Source organism: Mirounga angustirostris, unplaced genomic scaffold (genome assembly GCF_029215605.1).
Source record: "Mirounga angustirostris isolate CCGP_5_RB_7025 unplaced genomic scaffold, mMirAng1.0.hap1 SCAF_5, whole genome shotgun sequence".
Taxonomy (NCBI): domain Eukaryota; kingdom Metazoa; phylum Chordata; class Mammalia; order Carnivora; family Phocidae; genus Mirounga; species Mirounga angustirostris.
Window position 1 is genome coordinate 134,073,297 of NW_026991713.1, and position 19,405 is coordinate 134,092,701.

At 49.6% G+C, this 19,405-nt stretch overlaps 1 protein-coding gene across 1 annotated transcript in view; it reads right to left on the reverse strand.

Annotated features, from left to right (window-relative positions):
- The window catches only part of PFKFB3 (6-phosphofructo-2-kinase/fructose-2,6-biphosphatase 3), a 77,096-nt gene extending 58,957 nt beyond the window's left edge, over positions 1-18,139 (reverse strand). Inside the window, exon 1 of the mRNA XM_045874464.3 lies at positions 18,022-18,139. Coding sequence (XP_045730420.1) covers positions 18,022-18,037 — 16 coding nt within the window. The 5' untranslated portion in view covers positions 18,038-18,139. The remainder of the gene's footprint in view (positions 1-18,021) is intronic.
- Between the last annotated feature and the right edge of the window lie 1,266 nt (positions 18,140-19,405).

A 19,405-nucleotide genomic window follows, 5' to 3' on the forward strand; every position in this document is an offset into this window, starting at 1 on the left:
CGGCGTGCGGCGCGGAGAGGCGGGGCGGGGCGCGCGCTGACCGGCCCGTGCGCCGCGCCTGCAGCCAATCCGGCCCGTCGGCCCCGCCCCGCCCGCCCGCCGGCCCCGCCCCGTCCGCCGGCCCCGCCCCGCGCCGACCGTCCCAGGCTGACCTGACCCCCTGGCCGATCGGCAGGGCTCCGCTGACCTCAGCGCCGGACATCAGCGGGCGGGCCGGCTCTGTGGCGCCCCCGGCCTGGGAGGCGGCTCGTGCCCCACAGCGCCACCGCGACAGGGGACCCGAAAATTGGCGCGGGCGGGGGCACCGTCCAGGAAGCCTGGGTTCCAGGGGCAGGGGCGTGCAGGGTGGGGGGCCCCTCCTTGACCTTCCTGCTGGGGAAGAGGCCCCCCCAGCCCTGCCCTCCACCTGCCATCCTCCTCATCGCTCGGTCCCCACAGTGCCTGGCTCCTAGGAGGTATATGGAAGGGCCCCAGAATATGCCACCCCAAAATATGCCTCTTTGGCATAGGGAGTGTTTTGGAGAAACTGCAGACACACAGGAGCTCTGCAAACAGAGTATAAGATATCCTTTTGTAGGGGGGATTGACATGGAAAGGGGGGATTGACATGGAAAGGGGGCCATGCCAGGAAGACAGCTATGCCCACACATCACCTTACTTACATGCCTGGCTGGGCAAACTTTGTTTACCATACATTTTGTCTTCTGACCCTCCTGTGAATATTCTTCCTTGCCTTTGAGGCCCCGGACCGGTCCAGGAGGCTCAACTGCCTGGCAATTTGAGTATAGTATCTTTGTGGGGCTCCTGAATGTATGCACATCACATACATAATTTAAAAATTGGCTTTTTCCTTCCTGTTTATTGTTTATAGGGGCAGGGAGAGTCTCAGCCAAGAATCTAAAAGGGGAAAGGGAAAATTATTTTTCCTTCCTTACAACACGTAGGACCAAGATGTTGACATCCAACCTATGTAGCTTTCTTTTCCCTTAAAATATTCCTATTTGTTACTTTAAAAGTAATATACATTCATTGTGAAATGACTGCAAAATATGGAAAAAAACATAACATATTCCCGGCTGTGTTTCCTTCCAGGTTCTCCTATCTGAGCAGGCTATTTTTAGAGCCTCAGGAGATTTGGCATTAGCCTTCACCTCTGCACTGAATTTATGATCTACTCAATGTCATCACTTACAAGGAAAATAGACATCAATAATGACAATTATTTTCATAATAAGGCCAGGAGTAAAGAAGATTCAAGATTTTTTTTTAATTCCTGGGGAAAATATAAAAAACAAATGAAAAAAAACCACCTATGGAATTGGGAAAGGAGAGGGAGAATTTTCTGGAACTGGACTGGAATAAGAGCAATGTGAACTTAGGATCTTAAAAAACTTCTGTTTCCTAGCTCTGTCAATTGGAAAGGCCCTAGAAACGATGCTACCCCAGGAACAACGAGCACACCAGAGCCCAGACCTTGGTTTCCAACTATCACTCTCCACTAAACCTCACCAGGGCTCCTTGGGGAAGTGCCCGAGCCTGGAACATCTGGTTGTCCCAAAATATAAGGTAGAGCTCACAAACCAAGGAGGATGTGCCAAAAGGACATGGCAACCAGCTTGAAAGGGCTCTTATCCAAAATTGGGACAATCTGAGCATCAAAATGAATAATGTCAGGAATAGATTATAATGCATGCAATAATAATTTTTAAAATCCCTGAATCTATATTGATACTATTCCTACTATTAATAATAATGAAATGGGGCACCTGGGTGGCTCAGTTGGTTAAGCGACTGCCTTCGGCTCAGGTCATGATCCTGGAGTCCCAGGATCGAGTCCCGCATCGGGCTCCCTGCTCAGCGGGGAGTCTGCTTCTCCCTCTGACCCTCACCCCTCTCATGCTCTCTCTCTCATTCTCTCTCTCAAATAAATAAATAAAATCTTTAAAAATAAATAAATAAATAATAATAATAATGAAATGAAATCTATTTCAAAGGGGAGGGTGGGCAGGAAGGCTCCTCTTTACAAAAGAAGGCCAACTAATAAATGTCAGGAGGACAACAGAAATGTAAATTTGCCATTTTTAGCCACCATAATCAGTGTTTCAGTCAAGAATCACCAATACATGCTGAAACCACTGTATAAAAGATGATTGGGAACAGATTTGTGAGTGATCCCAAAGGATACTCCACAGGTACATCTGTAATTGGAAGGGGAAAAGTAATCTTTATGAGTAGCCCAAACAAATGACCAGAGTCATTTAACGTCACTATTAAAGGGACAAGCTGACCCCCTAGTCTGTTGATGTAATGTCAGTAAGAAGGACACACAGCATCTACGCAGTTTTCCTGCCAAACAGGTTGAATAAGAAAACAATCAGGCAATTGCAAGTTAAGGGGCTTCCTGCAAAAGAAGTGGCCAGGGTCTTCACAAATATCAGTATCATTAAAATAACACTAACTAAGGCTACAGAACTCTTCAAGATCAAAAGAGACTTCTAGATAAATGTGTGACACTTGACTGGATCCTAGATGCAAAAAGAAAAAAAAAATCTATAAAAGATACTACTGAGACCATTCAAATATGGACTGGCAACTAGGTAATGGTCTTGTGTCCCTGCTAAGTTTCCAACGAGGATGATAACTATATGGTGATAATTTAAGAGAATGCTCTTGTTCTTGGGAAGAACATGCTGAAGCATTTAGGGATGAAATGTCATGATGTCTGCAGCTCCTTCCCAGATGGTTCGACATCAACAAAATCAACTGAGAAACTAAGATGGTGAAATGCAACAGTTGGTGAATCTAGGGGATGGAGGTTGTTCACTATGCCAACTTTTCTGAAGGCTTGACATTCTTTAAAGTAGAAAGAGACAGAAATGAAAACTTCCCCCAGGCAAGAGTCTCTCGCTATCCTTGCACACGTTTACCTTCCTAACACACAATCAGTGCTCGGTGGACCAAGAAACTGCATTTCTGTATCATCAGGCAAACACAAGTCAAGGTTGGTATGTTCGTGTAGATACACAAAGAAAATACATACGAAATTAAAGGGACAAGTTTGTGGCAAGTGAGTCCCTACGTCCCAGGTATTTTATCCAATGTTTGGTGCCGACAAATATTTCCCATCTGCTTACAAGGCATGTCTCCGGAGCAGGGCAGCTCAGAGGCTGGTGGACACACACAGCAAGTGCATGAGACCGCCACATGACTCAGCAAGGGGGCACTTTAGTGACCGACTTCGAGAAGGAGGGCAGATTCTGCAACTTCTGTTTCAAATCAAAGAACATGATGGGCATTGGTTATTGGGAGGCTCAGTGGGTCAGAGAGGTCTCCTGAAATCGAGGCCTCCCTTTGGCCAGTTCGGCTACGATGCGTTTCTGGCTGTAAGTTAAGCATTTGGTGTCTCCTTCTGTTACAGGAGGTGGGCAAAGCGTCAGCAGTGGTTCTCACACCTTCTAGGGGAGACCCGCCACCGCTGAATGCTGGTACCTTGCATAGTCCAGGGCCACCCTCTCAGAGGTTCTGTTTCATTTTTAATGTCCACCCGACACCCTAGGGGATCGTGAGGGAGGATATTCCCAACTAGAATAACTCAGGACACAATCGAAGCAAGGTGGAGAAAGCAGCATGGAACCAAAAGTAGTCTCCTTTGGAAAAATAAGTGTGTGCCTTGTTAGAAGGGGGAGGGATGAAGGAAGGGGGCACTGGAGAATGAAATTAAATGAAGCACCCCAAAATAAGTCACCTGAACGATTTTACACGTTCAACTACACCTAGAGACCTAAAGGCCAAAAGTTCCATGAGCCAGTATGGAAAAGCTGCACATCTTCTATTCCTCTTTTTTTAAAAAAAAAAAAAGATTTAATTTACTTATTTGACAGAGAGAGAGAGCACAAGCAGGGCGAGCAGCAGGCAGAGGGAGAAGCAGGCTCCCCACTGAGCAAGGAGCCCGATGTAGGGCTCAATCCCAGGACCCCAAGATCATGACCTGAGCCGAAGGCAGACGCTCAACCGACTGAGCCACCCAGGTGCCCTGCACCTTCTATTCCTTCCTCAGCAGACCAGGCTCCCCTGATCAAAGGATCACCTTTGATATGACCGTTGTAAGGAAATAGTATAAGATTCTAATGCACTTTGAAATTTTCATCAAGAATGGAGAATTAAGCAACCTCAAGTCAGAGAATGATATTCTTTGAGGAATCTTATGTGCACGGAAGTATTAATGTTCCCATAAATGAATCACCCGAACATACAGTCTTCAATCATCTACCAGGCACGAGGCTGGCCCAGGGAGTTTACGGTCAAGTTGGGGAGACAGAATGAACACAAATTATAGCACAAGAATCATGATTCCCTCCAGCTTGAAGACTTCAAGGCAGACTGTGGTTTGAGGGGGGGCCTTGAAGATAACGGCACAAACATACCAAGGAGGGAGCTGATGAAAAGAGCACAGCTGGGGGGGCGAGAGGTGTGCACAGGGAAAAGTGTGCAATGAGACAGTTAATGGAAAGAATTGGGAAACAGTGTTTTCAGAGGCGAAGACATGGTCAGGAAGGTGTGAAGGGGAAAAAAATCTTGAGAAGGTAAACTTTTCCTGAGGAAGACATAGATAATACAGTCTCTAGTTTACAGAGCAGAAAATCATCCAGAGCAAGGCTGATTTAGGAGCTAAAGCTACCATTCCACTTCAACCCCGCAATTCCAAAATGGGTGCTTTTACCAACCAAAAGACAGGTACAAATAGAATGTTCATGGTGGTTCTTAACATTATAACCCAAACCAGAAATGACCCAAAGGCCCATCAACAATAGAAGGGACATGATGTGTTGAATCACTAATTGTACATCTGAAAATAATATAACACTGTGTTACTTATACTGGGATTAAAATTTTTTAAATAAAAAAATTTAAAAATTAAAAAAAGGAAACAAAGGGACAAGACGTCAACTATTCTCACAATAGAATACTACATAGCAATGAGGATGAACTAAGGATTTCTATGCATAACAACATGGAAAAAATCCAGTTGGGATGTTGAGGGAAAGAAGCCACATTCAAAAGATACATAACGTAAAAAAACAAAAAACAAAAAACATAATGTACAATCCATCTATATGAATTCCAAGAATGAGCAGAATTTATTCATAATGAGAGAAGTCTGCATAGTGGTTTCTGCTGAGAAGCCCTTCTGGGGGTACTGGAAATGTTCTATAGCTTGGTCAGGCATTGAGTTACATGGATGTACACATATGTATAAAAACCACCTGGGATTTGTACACTTACTATATATATGCTATGCCCCAGCTTTAAAGAGATGTAAAACGTAAGCCAGTAACAAAAAGAAGAGTGACATAGGTCTTGCTGTGAACCACTTTTCTGGACTCACTAAGGACAAAAGATTTAGTGACCCCAGAGCATGGCAGAGATATGCCATGTTATGGTAGGAGATTGGCTTGCCATGATTTGCCCAAGTTGGCAACATAGGCTCGTCCAGAGCTCAGGCTGACCCACGTTTTGTGGAGGGGATGAAGAAGGGCTATTAATTCAACTTGGCTTTTTAAGACCCATTGAGATAACTAAAAACACTTAGATGTATCACAAATTAAGAATCATGACTACACCCACTTGGGGGCTAAAAATCAAATGTATATTTTTAAAAACAATAATTATGGTACAACAGATGAAAGAGACTCTCTAGAATCATAGAATGCAAGAGCTGGAAGAGAGACTCCAGTTAATTCTTTGACTTTATAGATGGGAGAATGAAGGTCCAGAGAGGTGAGGTGACCAGTTCACAGCCACATGACAAGGAGAGGAGTCACGGGACCAGAAAACGGGTCTCTGCCCAGCACATCTCTAATATTGTCTAAGGTCTCTGTGATGCTTCGGGGCAGCTCTCAGGTAGGGAACCATGGTCACCACTGCCCCCAAAGTTGCCCCCCCCCGGAAGAAGGACAAGGACCCCAATGCACCAGGCAGAAGTTGAGGGAGCCTGCAACCTAGGTCCCAGCCTCAGCCCTTCCTCCTGGTCATCCATCCACCTTGATAAAGTCTGTAAAATCTTTCTATCTTTCTGCTTCTCCAGAAAATGGGGACAAAAGCCTTGCTTCTTGAAGGCTGAGAAACCAGCTGCCGTGGAGGATGATGAATTCCTTTTGTTTGTTTTCTGGAACCGCTTTATTGAGATATAAGTCAACCCATTTAAAACTGGGCAATCTAACGTTTTTTATATATTCACAGACTCGTGTAAACATCCCAATTTTAGAACCTATTACCCCAAAAGAACTCTTTAGCTGTCACACCTCCACATCCCTCCTCCTCAACCTGTAGGCAACCACGAATTTACTTTCTTATTTCTACAGATTTGCTTTTTTTGGACATTAAATATAAACGAAATCATACCATCTTCTGTGAATAGCTTTTTCACTGAGCATGTTTTTCAAGACTCGTCTGCTTTGTAGATACAGGATTCCTTTTTATTTACTGAACAATATTTCATTGTATGGATATACCATATTTTATTTATCGATCAGTTGATGGCCATTGGGTGGTTTCTACTTTAGGGGTATTATGAGTAACGCTGCTCTGAAAATCCACGTGTATCTTTTTGTGTGGACATATTTTCGTTTCTCTTGGGTAGACACCTAGGAGCAGAAGTGCTGGGTCATAAGTCTATGAATCTATAAAAAGTGCTCTTGCCTGTACCCTCAGAAGCTGTGGGGTGAGGAAAGCTGAGGAGAGAGGGATGGGACAGGGTGAGGGCTCTTAGCTGGGTGGTCAGGGAAGGCTTCTGTGAGGAGGTGAGAATCAGCTAATGCTTTGCAGGAAGCAGCCGTGCAAAGCTCTGAGGGAGGAATATTCCAGGCAGAGTGAACATGGCCCCATGTTCATGACCTGGCACCTTGAAGGACGGAAGGATGGGGCAAAAGGAACCAGGGGACGGGATTAGGCAATGAGGCTGGAGAGGTGACCAAGCATCTCTCATTCTGTTTTAACTTCTCCTTTTGACATAATTTCAACCTTGCAGAAAAACTTCAAGTGGCACAAGGCATTTCCTGTGTACCCCTCACCCAGACTCACCAATTCACACTAACAGTTTGCCACATCTGCTTTATCATTCTCTCGGTATGTTATTACGTTTTTTAAATATATATTTTACATATACGAGATAGTACATAAATTAAGTTTTTTAAAAATTCGTATTATTTTTTTTCTGAACCATGAAGATAAAATTTGCCCCATTTCTTAACACTTCGATGTGTATTACCTAAAAGCAAAGATGCTTTCCTACCGTGCAACTGCAATACAACCATCAAAAGCAGGAAATGAACTTGAATACAATACAGACACCAAATGCATTTGGCCAATCGCCACGCTAATGCCCAGGCTCCACTCCAGCATTTACAGTCAGTGTCCGTCTGTCTGTCTCTACCTACCCAATCTGGGTCCCTACCTTTAAGGACCTCATATTTAAAAGTACCTACTACTTGACATGGACTCTAAATAATTTCATTTCTCTGTTAAAACTAAAATGTCATTGGTAATGACAGAAACGAGCAATTAAAATTTAAAAATACAATTTTATGTTCTACTTTGACGAGGGAGATTTCCCATACTCTTCTCACGGCATTTCATTCAGAAGCCGCTCCCTACCGTGGGCAAGGGCACTCGAATTGCCTTACAACGATTTTACGAACGGTGAAAACACAGCTTTGGGAACTGCTGATCTCCTTAACAAGTAGGAGGAGCAGTTCCTCCTCATTCTTCCTTGCTCTCTGGGCCCCAGGCACAGAGATTTGGGTTCATCATAATCCCCGGTCCATCTCTTACACCCATCATTGATCCCTGAATGTGGTCCCGTTTTACACCATCGGTTGAAGCGATGTAACAGACAAGCAGAAATCCATCAGCCCATTGACATCGGAGCTTCGTACGCTATGTTACATCTATATATATGCTCCCCGTCCCTGCTCCTGCCTCCCTCCAGACAGAAGTAACCATCACCCTGAACTTCATAGAAGAAATACTGGTTTGTTATGTACATAGTGCTTAAAAGCATACTGTTTCGTTTTAGGCGTTTTAACTTTATTTAAAAAGTACTGTGCTGCATCTCATGTCTTGCCATCTTTTTAAACGGCCGTGACAACATGGAATTCCGCTGTCTCTCACGCGGGGCGCGTGGAGACGGGCGCGTGGAGACGGGCGCGTGGAGACGGGCGCGTGGAGACCGCCGCCCGGCAAACACCGCGCGGCACCACTGCGCAAGACCGCGCGCCCTCCCCTCCCGCGCGTGCGCAGTCGGCTGTTGAGAGCCATTCCTCTGGGAGCGAACGTCGCTTGTGCGTAAGTTCCTGTCGGGGACATGCCCAGGAAGGACACACCTGGTTACGGGGGATGTGAATCCCACCTTCCCAAGATAATGCCAAACTGTTTCCTGGACACTTGCAAAATTTACACACCCCTCACGATGTATCAGAAACGCTTCTGACCCCCACTCTCTCTAACACCTTACACCGGCCGACTTCTTCCCTCCTGCCAACCAAGTAGGGGTAAAATTGTGTCTCCCACTGCGGTCTCCATCTGCACTTCGCTGGTCCCTGAAGAGATTCATGTCTTTATTTCCTTATCTTACGTTCCACACTACCTGATTTTTTAAAAAGGTGTTGCCAGTCATTTGGTTCTTCCTAACAAATGGGCATAAGACATGAACAGACAATTTTCTGCAAAGAAAACATCCAAATGGCCAACAGACACATGAAAAAGTGTTCCACATCGCTCGGCATCAGGGAAATCCAAATCAAAACCTCAATGAGATACCACCTCACACTAGTCAGAATGGCTAAAATTAACAAGTCAGGAAACGACAGATGTTGGCGGGGATGCGGAGAAAGGGGAACCCTGCTACACTGTTGGTGGGAATGCAAGCTGGTGCAGCCACTCTGGAGAACCGTATGGAGGTTCCTCAAAAAGTTGAAAATAGAGCTACCCTATGACCCAGCAATTTCACTACTGGGTATTTACCCCAAAGATACAAATGTAGGGATCCGAAGGGGTACGTGGACCCTGATGTTTATGGCAGCAATGTCCACAATAGCCAAACTGTGGAAAGAGCCAAGATGTCCATCGACAGATGAATGGATAGAGAAGATGTGGTATATATATATATACAATGGAATATTACGCAGCCATCAAAAAAATGAAATCTTGCCACTTGCAATGACGTGGATGGAACTAGAAGGTATTATGCTAAGGAAAATAAGTCAATCAGAGAAAGACTATTATATGACCTCACTGATATGTGGGATTTAAGAAACAAGGCAGAGGGTCATAGGGGAAAAGAAGAAAAAATAAAACAAGACAAAACCAGAGAGGGAGATAAGCCATAAGGGACTCTTAATCATAGGAAACAAACTGAGGGTTGCTGGAGAGGAAGGGGGGTTGGGGGATGGGGTAACTAGATGACAGACACTGGGGAGGGTATGTGTTGTAATGAGCACTGGGTATTATATAAGACTGATGAATCACAGACCTCCACCTCTGAAACTAATAATATATGTTAATTAATTGCATTTAAATTTTTTAAAAATATGAGAAAAACAAAAACACCAACCCTGGTTCTTCTAACAGAAGGCAGAGAAAGGAACATAGCCACAGAGAAAAAAGGACTGTCTCACCTCCCGGGACAGTTGGTTCTTCTGTCGCATGGATTATGATTTTATTGTCATGCCGCTTATTACCTATTGGGAGGCACTCCAAAATGAATTTCTTTGAAGTTTTATAAGGTTAAATGTCCTATAAAGCTGCAATGACAACATGACCTTTTGCTTCATTCAAATGACTTCAAGTGAAAAGCTCTGATACAATCCAGGATCTGCACAAAACATGGTTTCGGCTTGAAGTAGGTTCCATGTTGCTGTTCTCCATTCATGTTCAGCAAACATGATTCATGGTCAAGTGGATGCTGACTGACTCGCTTTTTTATTATAAAAGTGTGACATTCAGGTTTTAGGTTTTTCACACAGAAACCAGCCAATCTGCAGACTCAGATTGCTTTCCCGCTATTATGAGGCGGCAAGTCGATGACAAAATTCTTGTTTTGATTTTCTTATACGTCTGTTGGCAGAACTGCTTTGAAACGGATCTCCCGTAGTTTCAAGTCTATGGCCCAGGACCATAACATCTGCTTGGATTCTTCCCTTTTGTTATTCAAACATTAATGAGGTTTTAAAACCTATTTCTCTGAATGAGGCCAGCGAGCCTGTGGCACAGGGTTGGCTGGAGGTAGGTGGGGTGATCAACTGTCCTGGGACTGAGGGGGTTGCTGGTTCTCACGATTTTCCATGCTGAACAGGGGAAATCTGGGGCAAACCAGGTCGAGTTGGTCGCCCGGCCCAGAAGCTAAGTTAGCCAGCTGGTGGCTGGGCTGAGTTTGTGCAGGAAGCCTTTCTGGAGTGGAGTTTTCCCCTGTCCTACAATGGAGCCCTTCACAGGCTAAGGAAACCGAAGAAGGGACAGAAATTAACCAGCAATTGGGTACCCCTGACACAGAAACCCTAGCAACAAGAAAAACCCACCACATGCCTTTCTACCAGCTTGGACCATATCCATGCTCAGCGTCCACAGGTAAAACACATCAAAACGTGAGGGATCCCTTATGTGTGGCAATAATAATCAACCCTGACTCTGAAAGCCAGTTTGTTCTTAAAGTATCTGTCCTGCAGTCGGCCCAGAGCATAATAGATCTTTCTAGAAGGTTCCTTGCTGAGTCCCCAGCCTCTAGCACCATGGATACAAACTGAACCACTGCCTGGGGAGATCCGCTACTCAACACAGTTACTCCACGGAGCCCAGCCGAGCCCCCACCCCTGCTGGCCACACAGCCCTTAGGAAAACAACCAGTGTTCTCGGCACCTCTCCCGGTCACCTAGAGCGGGCGTAGGAGTCCTCTGTGACTCACTCTTTCTCCTCTCCTCCACCCAATCCCCCACAAACCTGCGGTCTGTGTCTCCTAAATATATTCAGGATCCAACCACTTACACCCGCCTGCCCCTCCCCACCCTGACCTCACCCAACATCACCACTCACCCAACAGACTCCCACCTGGTCTCCCTGATTCACCCTTGTGACCCCACAGTCCAGTCTCAGGAAGGCAGCCATGTGCTGCATGTACGGCTCATCATACAAAGTTAATTCATGCCACGCCTCTCCTTAAACCCTCCAAGGGCTTCCTATCCCACCCCAAGGAAGAGGCCAAGACCTCAGAGTAGCCTTGATTTACAGGATCTGCCCTGCTACCCTTCTGAATGGTGTCCTACACTCACTCGGCTCCAGCCTCACTGGCTTCCATATGTTTCTCCAACACTCAGCCCACTGTGGCCACAGGACCTTTGCACCTACACTTCCCCCTGCTAGAACACTCTCCTAACATAGTGCACGGTCCACTCCTCACTCCCTTCAGTCTCTACCCAAATGTCACCCTGTGGTGACCATCCTAGTTAACAGCCGCTTGCCCCCATCCCCCTCCTCCTCCTCTTTCCTGCTTCATTTTTCTCCAGAGCACTCAGCCCACTGGGCACACTCTGTATTTACTCACTTATCTGTTTACTGTCTGTCTACCCCCATTGGAATGCAAGTCCCACGGAGGCAGGCAGTTTTGCCTATGGTGGTCACTGCTGTACCCTCAGTTCTTCACCTACACCTGGTCCACTAGGTGCTGAACAGACGTTTGCCAAATGACTGAAGGGCGTACGGAAGCGACTGAAGTAACACTACCGGCTAGGAGAGGTACCAGCAGGCAGGGGCAGCCGGCTGGCATCCAGCTGTGTTTCTTGCCTTTTCTACTAAACGTCCTCAGCTACTGAGCCTATAACCCTCCCTTTCTTAGTGTTTCCCCCAAATGGTTATTTTGTGAATGTCCCCAGGGAAATGTGGCCCTTGCAGATGACTGATTGTGCATGGGGCCTCCATCCCTTCATCCAGATTCACTGCTTCCTCCTGAAGCTGCCTGGTTCCGAAAGCCCCCATGAGAGGCCGGACGCCTCCACAGCAGTACCTGCCAGAAGCTTGGAGCGTGACCACTCAGATCTTGCGGAAGACCCTAAATCACGCTCAGAGCCCTAGCTGCAAGGGAGTCTGGGAAATGCGGCTTACAGCTTCCCAGCCTCCGCAGTTTGAGCTGTCAGTCACGCGAGAACGGTACTTTCAAGACTATGGGTTACTCCCCATTAGTGGCCTTGAAATCAATTTCCTGAAAGCAGACCAGAGTCCTTTTTAATGAAATGGAACAGACGACAAAATATCACAGCGTGCTATATATTCTGGGAGAAGTCCTGTTTTAGGAAAACGTCTGCCCAAGCATCAACCCAAACTATGACATCAGAATTTCTGGTGCATCAGACTTTTTTAAAAGTTCCCTGGTTAATCCAAATGTGTGGCCAAGAAGAAGAGCCATGGGGTCTGGTCTTTTCCACAGGGAAACAATGCTTCTGTACCCATAACTCCCAGCCGGCCTCTGGTCACCCGAACAGTCATGTGGGCATTGTGCCGAGGCCCCAGGCTGTCCATAGAGTCTGTCGGCATCAAAATGCATCTTTCTTCTGGCCAAGATCTTTCTCTTTCTCTCTTCCTGCTTCGAAGCCCACACTTCCTTGGGGTACCTCCCTGAGCTCCCATTTGCCCCCACTGACTGATGAAACTTTGTCTTCCTGTGGCAGGGCTGAGCCAGGTCCCCAAGCCTCGAGAGTGACTTCCGCAGCCTCAGGGGGAGGCTTCCTGAATCCAACCTGTTGCCGGGATTCAGTATGTCAAGCAGATGGTAAAAATACCACAGCAGTTCGGCCCTAAGGAAGAACACAGTTGTTTCCTCAAAAAGCATCAGCACAGCTCAGCACCCTGCACGTCAAGGGAGAAAAGCCAAGTCAGGGGACCACACTTCTGGAATGCCTGCTTGTTCCATCTGGCCAAGGACACCGGGGGATGAGGGAAGCTCTCCTTCTGACAAACTGATTGTCAACACAGTGTAGGGCACGGACACCGCACCTAAACTTCCACACTGGAGGGCCTGTTACTGATGCTCACTCTAGATCAGCAAGAAGTTCTTAGCCCTGGAGCTACTTGAAGGAACAGCAGACCCACGATTATGATGGACAGGGACTTCCAGACTGACTTCATAGGACAGATGGGTCTAATGCACATTCAAGAAATTAGACTCCGACACCAACTTCCTTTTGGCACAAATTTCATTCTCGAAGTCAAAGCTGAAGGAACACCGAGCCCAGAGAACACAGGGCCATGACCTCATCATTTGCCACTTGCCTAAAACATAGCCTCTCTCCTGGAGACACTGGTGGAGACCAGACCAGGGTGCCCAGCACAGTGTTTGGGAACAAAGGCATAGAGGGGATCTCTTCCGCCCCCTGCAGCCAGCTTGGCCAAGAAGTTCGGGACACTCAGTGTCTATGTGACAAATGATTAGACGAAATTGAGTCAGATTTGGAGGGAATCTTAGTTCACACCTTCTTTTCCAAATGGGTAAACTGAGGCCATATGCTCTTAAGTGGCTTGAGATAACCCAGCCAGCGCCTGACACAGGTGGGCCTGTCACTATCTGGTCCCCGAGCTCCCGGGCCATGGCATTTTCATACACACCATCCCCGGGTCTCCTTCCTCAGGAAGCATGCTGCAGTCACATCAGGGACAGAACTCTGAAATGGCCCGGGAGCCCTAATCTCGTCCAGTAAGTCGCTGGGCCCCGGGAGAGGAGAACGCGCCCCAGAATCCAGCCTGCGGACGCAGACACCCAGAGTGCAGGGTGGGTGCCCAGCCCCTCCTGGAGACTGTGTTTTCAGGATCTGCTCTCTGCACGGCCACTGGGGAAGTGAAGAGAAAAGAAGGAGAGGTCCTGGGTTTAAGGTCCAAAAATGCTGACCCCGGTTAGCAAATCGCAACCCCAGGGGCTGAATTGCAGGAGTTCCGAAGGGCCTGCATCCCTTGCGACGGTGGTACTTGGCTTTGGCTTCTGTTCCCTCAGCATCCCTGAAACTCAGTACCCGGCACGCAGCCGTGGCCTGTCATCTGGCTGACCCCTCAGCTCCATGACACCAGCCGGGGTTATGGGATCAGCACCCATGACAGCAGTGTCCTGGGGCCGCCTGAAGAGAGGCAGAAGGCGGGGGTTTTCCTGGGCAGGCCCACCTGCATCCATCCATCTCTCAAAGATCCAGATGAGTCAGGCACCTTCGTCTGTCTCTCTGCTCATTGCCAACGTGAAAGAAGTAGCTGGTTCCTAACGGCTGACTTGTCATGCTCTGTGATTCCTGCCTGATGCCAGTCATATCCTGGGTCCCCTTCTCTCCAGTCCCATCATGGGCCGTGCTGAAAAGGCACGAGGCAGGGGTCTGCGTCCCAGCCCTGTTGAGCGCACAGCTTGATGAGGGAACCTAGACAAGCTGCATAATCCCCGTGAGCCGCAGGTCCTTCATCTTTACAATGGACACGATGCCACGTGCATCAGAGGGTAGTTGGGAGGTAAGTGCACACACGGAAGGCACTTGGGGTGTGGGAGATGCTCGGTCACGTTAGTTTGGTTTCTGTCAGGCAGAACCTCCACCTGTCCCCTCTGAAGGGGGGGGAGTGTGCTAGAATACTTGGGACCCTGCTCTCTGAAGACAGTGTTACAGACTTGTTGACCAGAAAGGGCCCTTGAGAATTTCGTTGAAACCCTGGCCTCTGAGCAGAGCCACACGCAAATCCCAGGAGAAGGGCTGACCCCTCCTACCTGGGAAGGCCTCCAGAGGGAGAACTCCCCCAGCCTTCCTCCGCAGCTCATCCCAGCTTTCACCAGCCATCCTGGCCTTCCTCCCTGTGTCTGGCCGAAGCTCTTCCTGCCCGCACCCCTCTTGTTCTCACGGTAGCACATTTCCTCCTCTGACTCAAACCAACCTCAAGGCTGACTTCTCCAGACCTACTTCTTCCAGCCACGTGGCAGAGGACCCAACCCTGTTCCCCCACCATGGCCACCGTCACCCTGGAACCGACCAAGAAAAGAAGTGAGAGTTCGCGTTTCATCCCCACCTGTCCAGTGGGGAGAAGGTCACTGTCAGTTGCTGCCTGGGCCGGTCTCAGTCACGTCTGTTCATCCATTCATGCTCGGGGCTTTCTGCCTGACTTACTGTAGCACCATGAACCATGCTGGGGAGGCAGACCATGGAGGTCTAACTACAGGGAGGGAACTGCCAGATCTTATTCAACTAGCAGCGTCCATGTTCCTGGTGCCTAGCAAGCACTCAATCTAGAGAATGAATGAATGAACGAATGAACAAACGAATGAATGAATGATTAAATGAATGATGCAGCATGCAATCTCCGAACTCTGCATTCAGGAGACATCAGCTGCGTTCCTCCCACACTCAAGACACAGGACCAATACCTAAAATACTAGGCTGGTTGTTTGTCTCACCAGATCCACCTGCCAGCACGCCGACCTACAAGGACATCAATGGGCCAATGCCTTGAGGTCAGAGGGAGGGAGGGCCAGGGGTGCTGATTCTCCCAGTTTGTTCTCTGGAAGGCTACGAGCTGCCTGAATCCTTAAGGGAGGGTCAGCTCCGATCAGGCCACAGGCTCCACGGCCCTTTAGGCCTGGGGTGGTAATGCCTGGGGTTCCACACTCTCTTCTGTGCCTTTCCTACACCCTGCCCAAACCTTTGTAATAGTCCCCTTCTTAACCTTTTCTCAGCTTGCCCCATACACGTGAGCATGCCCCAAGTTTCTCGCCAGGCCTCTGACCAAGCTGATCCCAAAGTCTTACCTGTCAGGACACAGAAACAGCGCGGGAAGGGAATGAGCGGTGCGGTAACATTCTAGAGTTTAGCTAAAAGGAAGTCTTTCTCCATCTGGTTTCTGTTCATCTTGGTGAGGGGGGCAAAGAGCAGGGAAGTCTTTTCCTATTTTTGAAATTACTTTTTTTGTATAGTAAATATATTCAGATGGCTCAAAGTCCAAAAAGACATAAAAGAGTATCTGCACTCAAGTCCCCACCACCTGGACAGTTCCAGGGATAGAGTGCTGAGCCCCCGTCACGGGGGCAGCTCCAGATGATGTCCCATCACCATACTGAACAAACCGGGTCTCCCTGCAATTCCCACCCGTGCTCCCTTCTAAATAGGAGATCACAACTCAATAAAGTAGAGAAGTCCTGCCCAGGACTCGAAGCCCTCCAGAGTCTCTGCCCTGGTTTATCACCAAAGCTTCCAGAAAACCCAGCTAGGTCTGTTCCTCATATCCTGGGACCTTCAGGAATTGGCATCCATAGAATGGAGGAGTGGCATTTTCCCTTCGTGCAACAATGTTCTCTTCAGATTTAAAAAAAAAAAAAGAAAGGAAAAGAAAAAAAGCTTAACGTTTAGTAGTTTGCAAATGTTTTGTCCTGATCTATCAATCATCAAGTGAAATCTAGCAGCGCAGTATTTATTTCATCCTTGATGCATAAGCCCCTCTGCTCCTCTCCCCCCACCGCCCACCCCCACCCCCTGCAACAAATGCTGAGACAAGCTGACAGGCATCCTTGCCTTCTCGGAGTTTGCCACCAGAGACCACAAGGAAACAAGAGGGAAGAAGGGGTGAACTCAGCACATACACCCCTATTCCCGCTGCAGCTAAACGCGGTCAGGTGAGGAGAGCTGAGGGAACCTCCAGACGAGGGCACAGTGTTACATCGGGAATCATGGAGACACTGAGGACAGCAACCATGGGACTAAACGTCATCAGCTGACTGAGGACGGCTCTTAGAAGCGGTCACCTCACTTCTCACCATCCCCCAAAGAACAAGGAATGCCAACCATCCACCTTCACAACCAGGAGCTCTAAGTGGCATCTTAGCAACCTCTGTTTAAGGGACAAAGGCCAATAGGGCATCACGGGCAACCACAGCATTAACCTATTAATCTGAGTTATGAGGGAAGGGAAGAGAGGGCAAGAGGACAGGGACGGAGGGAACGGGGAGAGGGCCACACAGCTCAGTCCCAGGCACCCGGGAAGGGTGGAGGCCTCCTCTCACTTACTTCTCACCAGGCCACCGTACCCAGGTGGGGGTGCAGAAGCCTTGGGTTTTAAGTGACAGTGGGTCACCGGAGCCCAAGCCCCTCCCAGGCTGAACAAACAGGGAAGGAGTCAGATAGCTCTGATTGCAAAGTGAAATTGAGTCTTCCTCTCTGTCCCGGGCTAGCATTCCAGCGAGCCCTGCAGTGACTTGGGAGCATCAGGGCCTCCATCACCCTGCCCATAAAATGAGGCCCAATACAACGGCGGGGGGGGGGGGGGAGCCCCCTTTTGGGGCAGGGGGCCATAGGAGCATCTGGGCTTGCTGACAGGCCGTGTGCGACCCACCACCCCCTGCAGGGGGGAAGGCCCCAGTGAAGGAGCCTGAATGCAGCTCCTTCAGGAGGGCCAGGTGGGGCACTCCACGCAGGGGGCCCGGTGAGGGAAGGTCTTGCTGGAGGGCACCTCCCTAGGCCAGGCCCACCTCACCTCACGTCTGTTTGCTTTTCCGTGCACCGTCCCACCGGTCCCCATGCAGTCGTCCCTATTCGTGCCCATTTTGCCAAAGAAGACCCTGAGGCTCCGGGGTGGTCAGATGACTTCCCAAGAGTGACGGGGGCAGAGAAGCGCGGCGGCAGGACTCGCACACAGACCTGCCTTCCACACCGGCGTGCCCCCCCGCCGCCCCCCCCCCCAGGCTCAGCCTGCAACCGGAGTGCGCGGCCGGGAGCCCACGCGGCGAAGCTGCCACCCCCGAGAGCCCCCAGGCCGCGGGTCCGCGCGCGCGAGCCTGCTCCAGCAGAACCGCGAACTTGAACGCAGCGCGCCTGGGGGTTGGTTCCAAGTGGCGCCACTCGCACCGGCGAGGGCACGTGCGGCGGCGGCAGGGGCGGCGCGCGCGGGGGGCCCGGGGGGCGTGGGGGGCAGTGCGGGCGCGGGGGGCGGCCAGGGCCGGGCCGGTGGGCTCGCGGGGACGGCGCCTACCTTTCCTGAAGGGCATCGCGGAGGGGGGCGCCCCGCGAGGCTGTCCCGGGACTCCGAGGCCGGGCGACGTCCGAGTGCCAGCCCCGCGGCTCGGGGGCGCCTGCGGGCGCCGGGCGAGGGCGGGGTGGGGGGGCGGGGAAGGGACATATTTGGGCAAAACGGGGCGCGTCACAGCCGGAGGGAGGAACCGCGGCGAGGCGGGCGGCGCAGCCTCCGGGGCGGGCCCGGCGGAACCCGCTTAACCCCTGCGCTGCCGGCGCGCCGCGGGGCCGCGGGCCACCCCCTCCCGAGCAGGGGCGGCGTCGGGCCCCCTCGCCGGCTCCTTCGGCCGGTTCGGGGCCGCCCTCCCCGGAAGGCTTTGGGGAACTTTACCCCGCGCTTATGTTTCGGTCCTCAGGCACAGGGGGACGGCTCAAGTGGCTGGCTGGCTTGAACTGAAATGAAATGAGGGCTGGAGGGAGGCACCCCGTCAAAGTGCATCTCTGGTAGCCTCCCTGGCCACCCTCGTTCAAAACCCTAAACCCTTCCCGCTCCTGGGCACCTGCCCCGCTTTACTCCCACCCCCCACTCCCCCCAGCAATTACCACCTCTGACAAACGTTCTGTTTTTCTCCTTTGGTCATTGCTGTTTCCCGGCAACCTGGAACAGCACCTCACGCACAGGTCGTTAAATATGTCAAAAATAATAAAAATAATGGGACTTGAAGAACTGTAACCTAGAGAGAGGAGGGAGGCCATTCCTCACATTACTACTCATTTTGCCTCTGTACAGGCCAGCACCTGAGAAATGCTTGATTATTTGATGGGATCAAGTATCTCAAAGGCAGGTCATCTTTCTGTTTAGCTGAGAGTTAATTCCCGTGGGAAGTGCTATTTTACATTGCAATTTGAAGAAATGATGTTAGGAACAGTCTCCTGATCTAATATTTGAGACACTCATGCAAATAGCAATTTCCCCACTTTCTATGTAGTGAAAAAAGCCGTCCAGGTGAACTGAAAAGTCCGAGCCAGAGGGTTGTCTGTTTTTAATCATTTCTTAGAATCAGTTTCCTGGCCTGCTCTCTTTTATGGGTAGTAGTCCAAACTCCTGCCCCACATTCAAAGGGAGCCCATGTCTGGGAGAAGGAAGGAATTGTTAGTTCAGACGAGGTATTGTCGGTTGGCTTGGGACATGGCCCTGGTAGAGCCTTCTGGAAAGACACTGTTGCATGGGCCTGAGCTCTCAGACCTCAGCTCCTGTGCCACAGGCCTCATGAGTGTGGGTGTCAGTCTGTGTAAGAGGAACAGGAAGTGAGGGATGGGGGGGGCCAGATTGAGAGATTGTCAACTCCCCCTGCTCTTTTCCCTGCCACAACTGTAACACTCAGTGGACTTGCACTTTACTC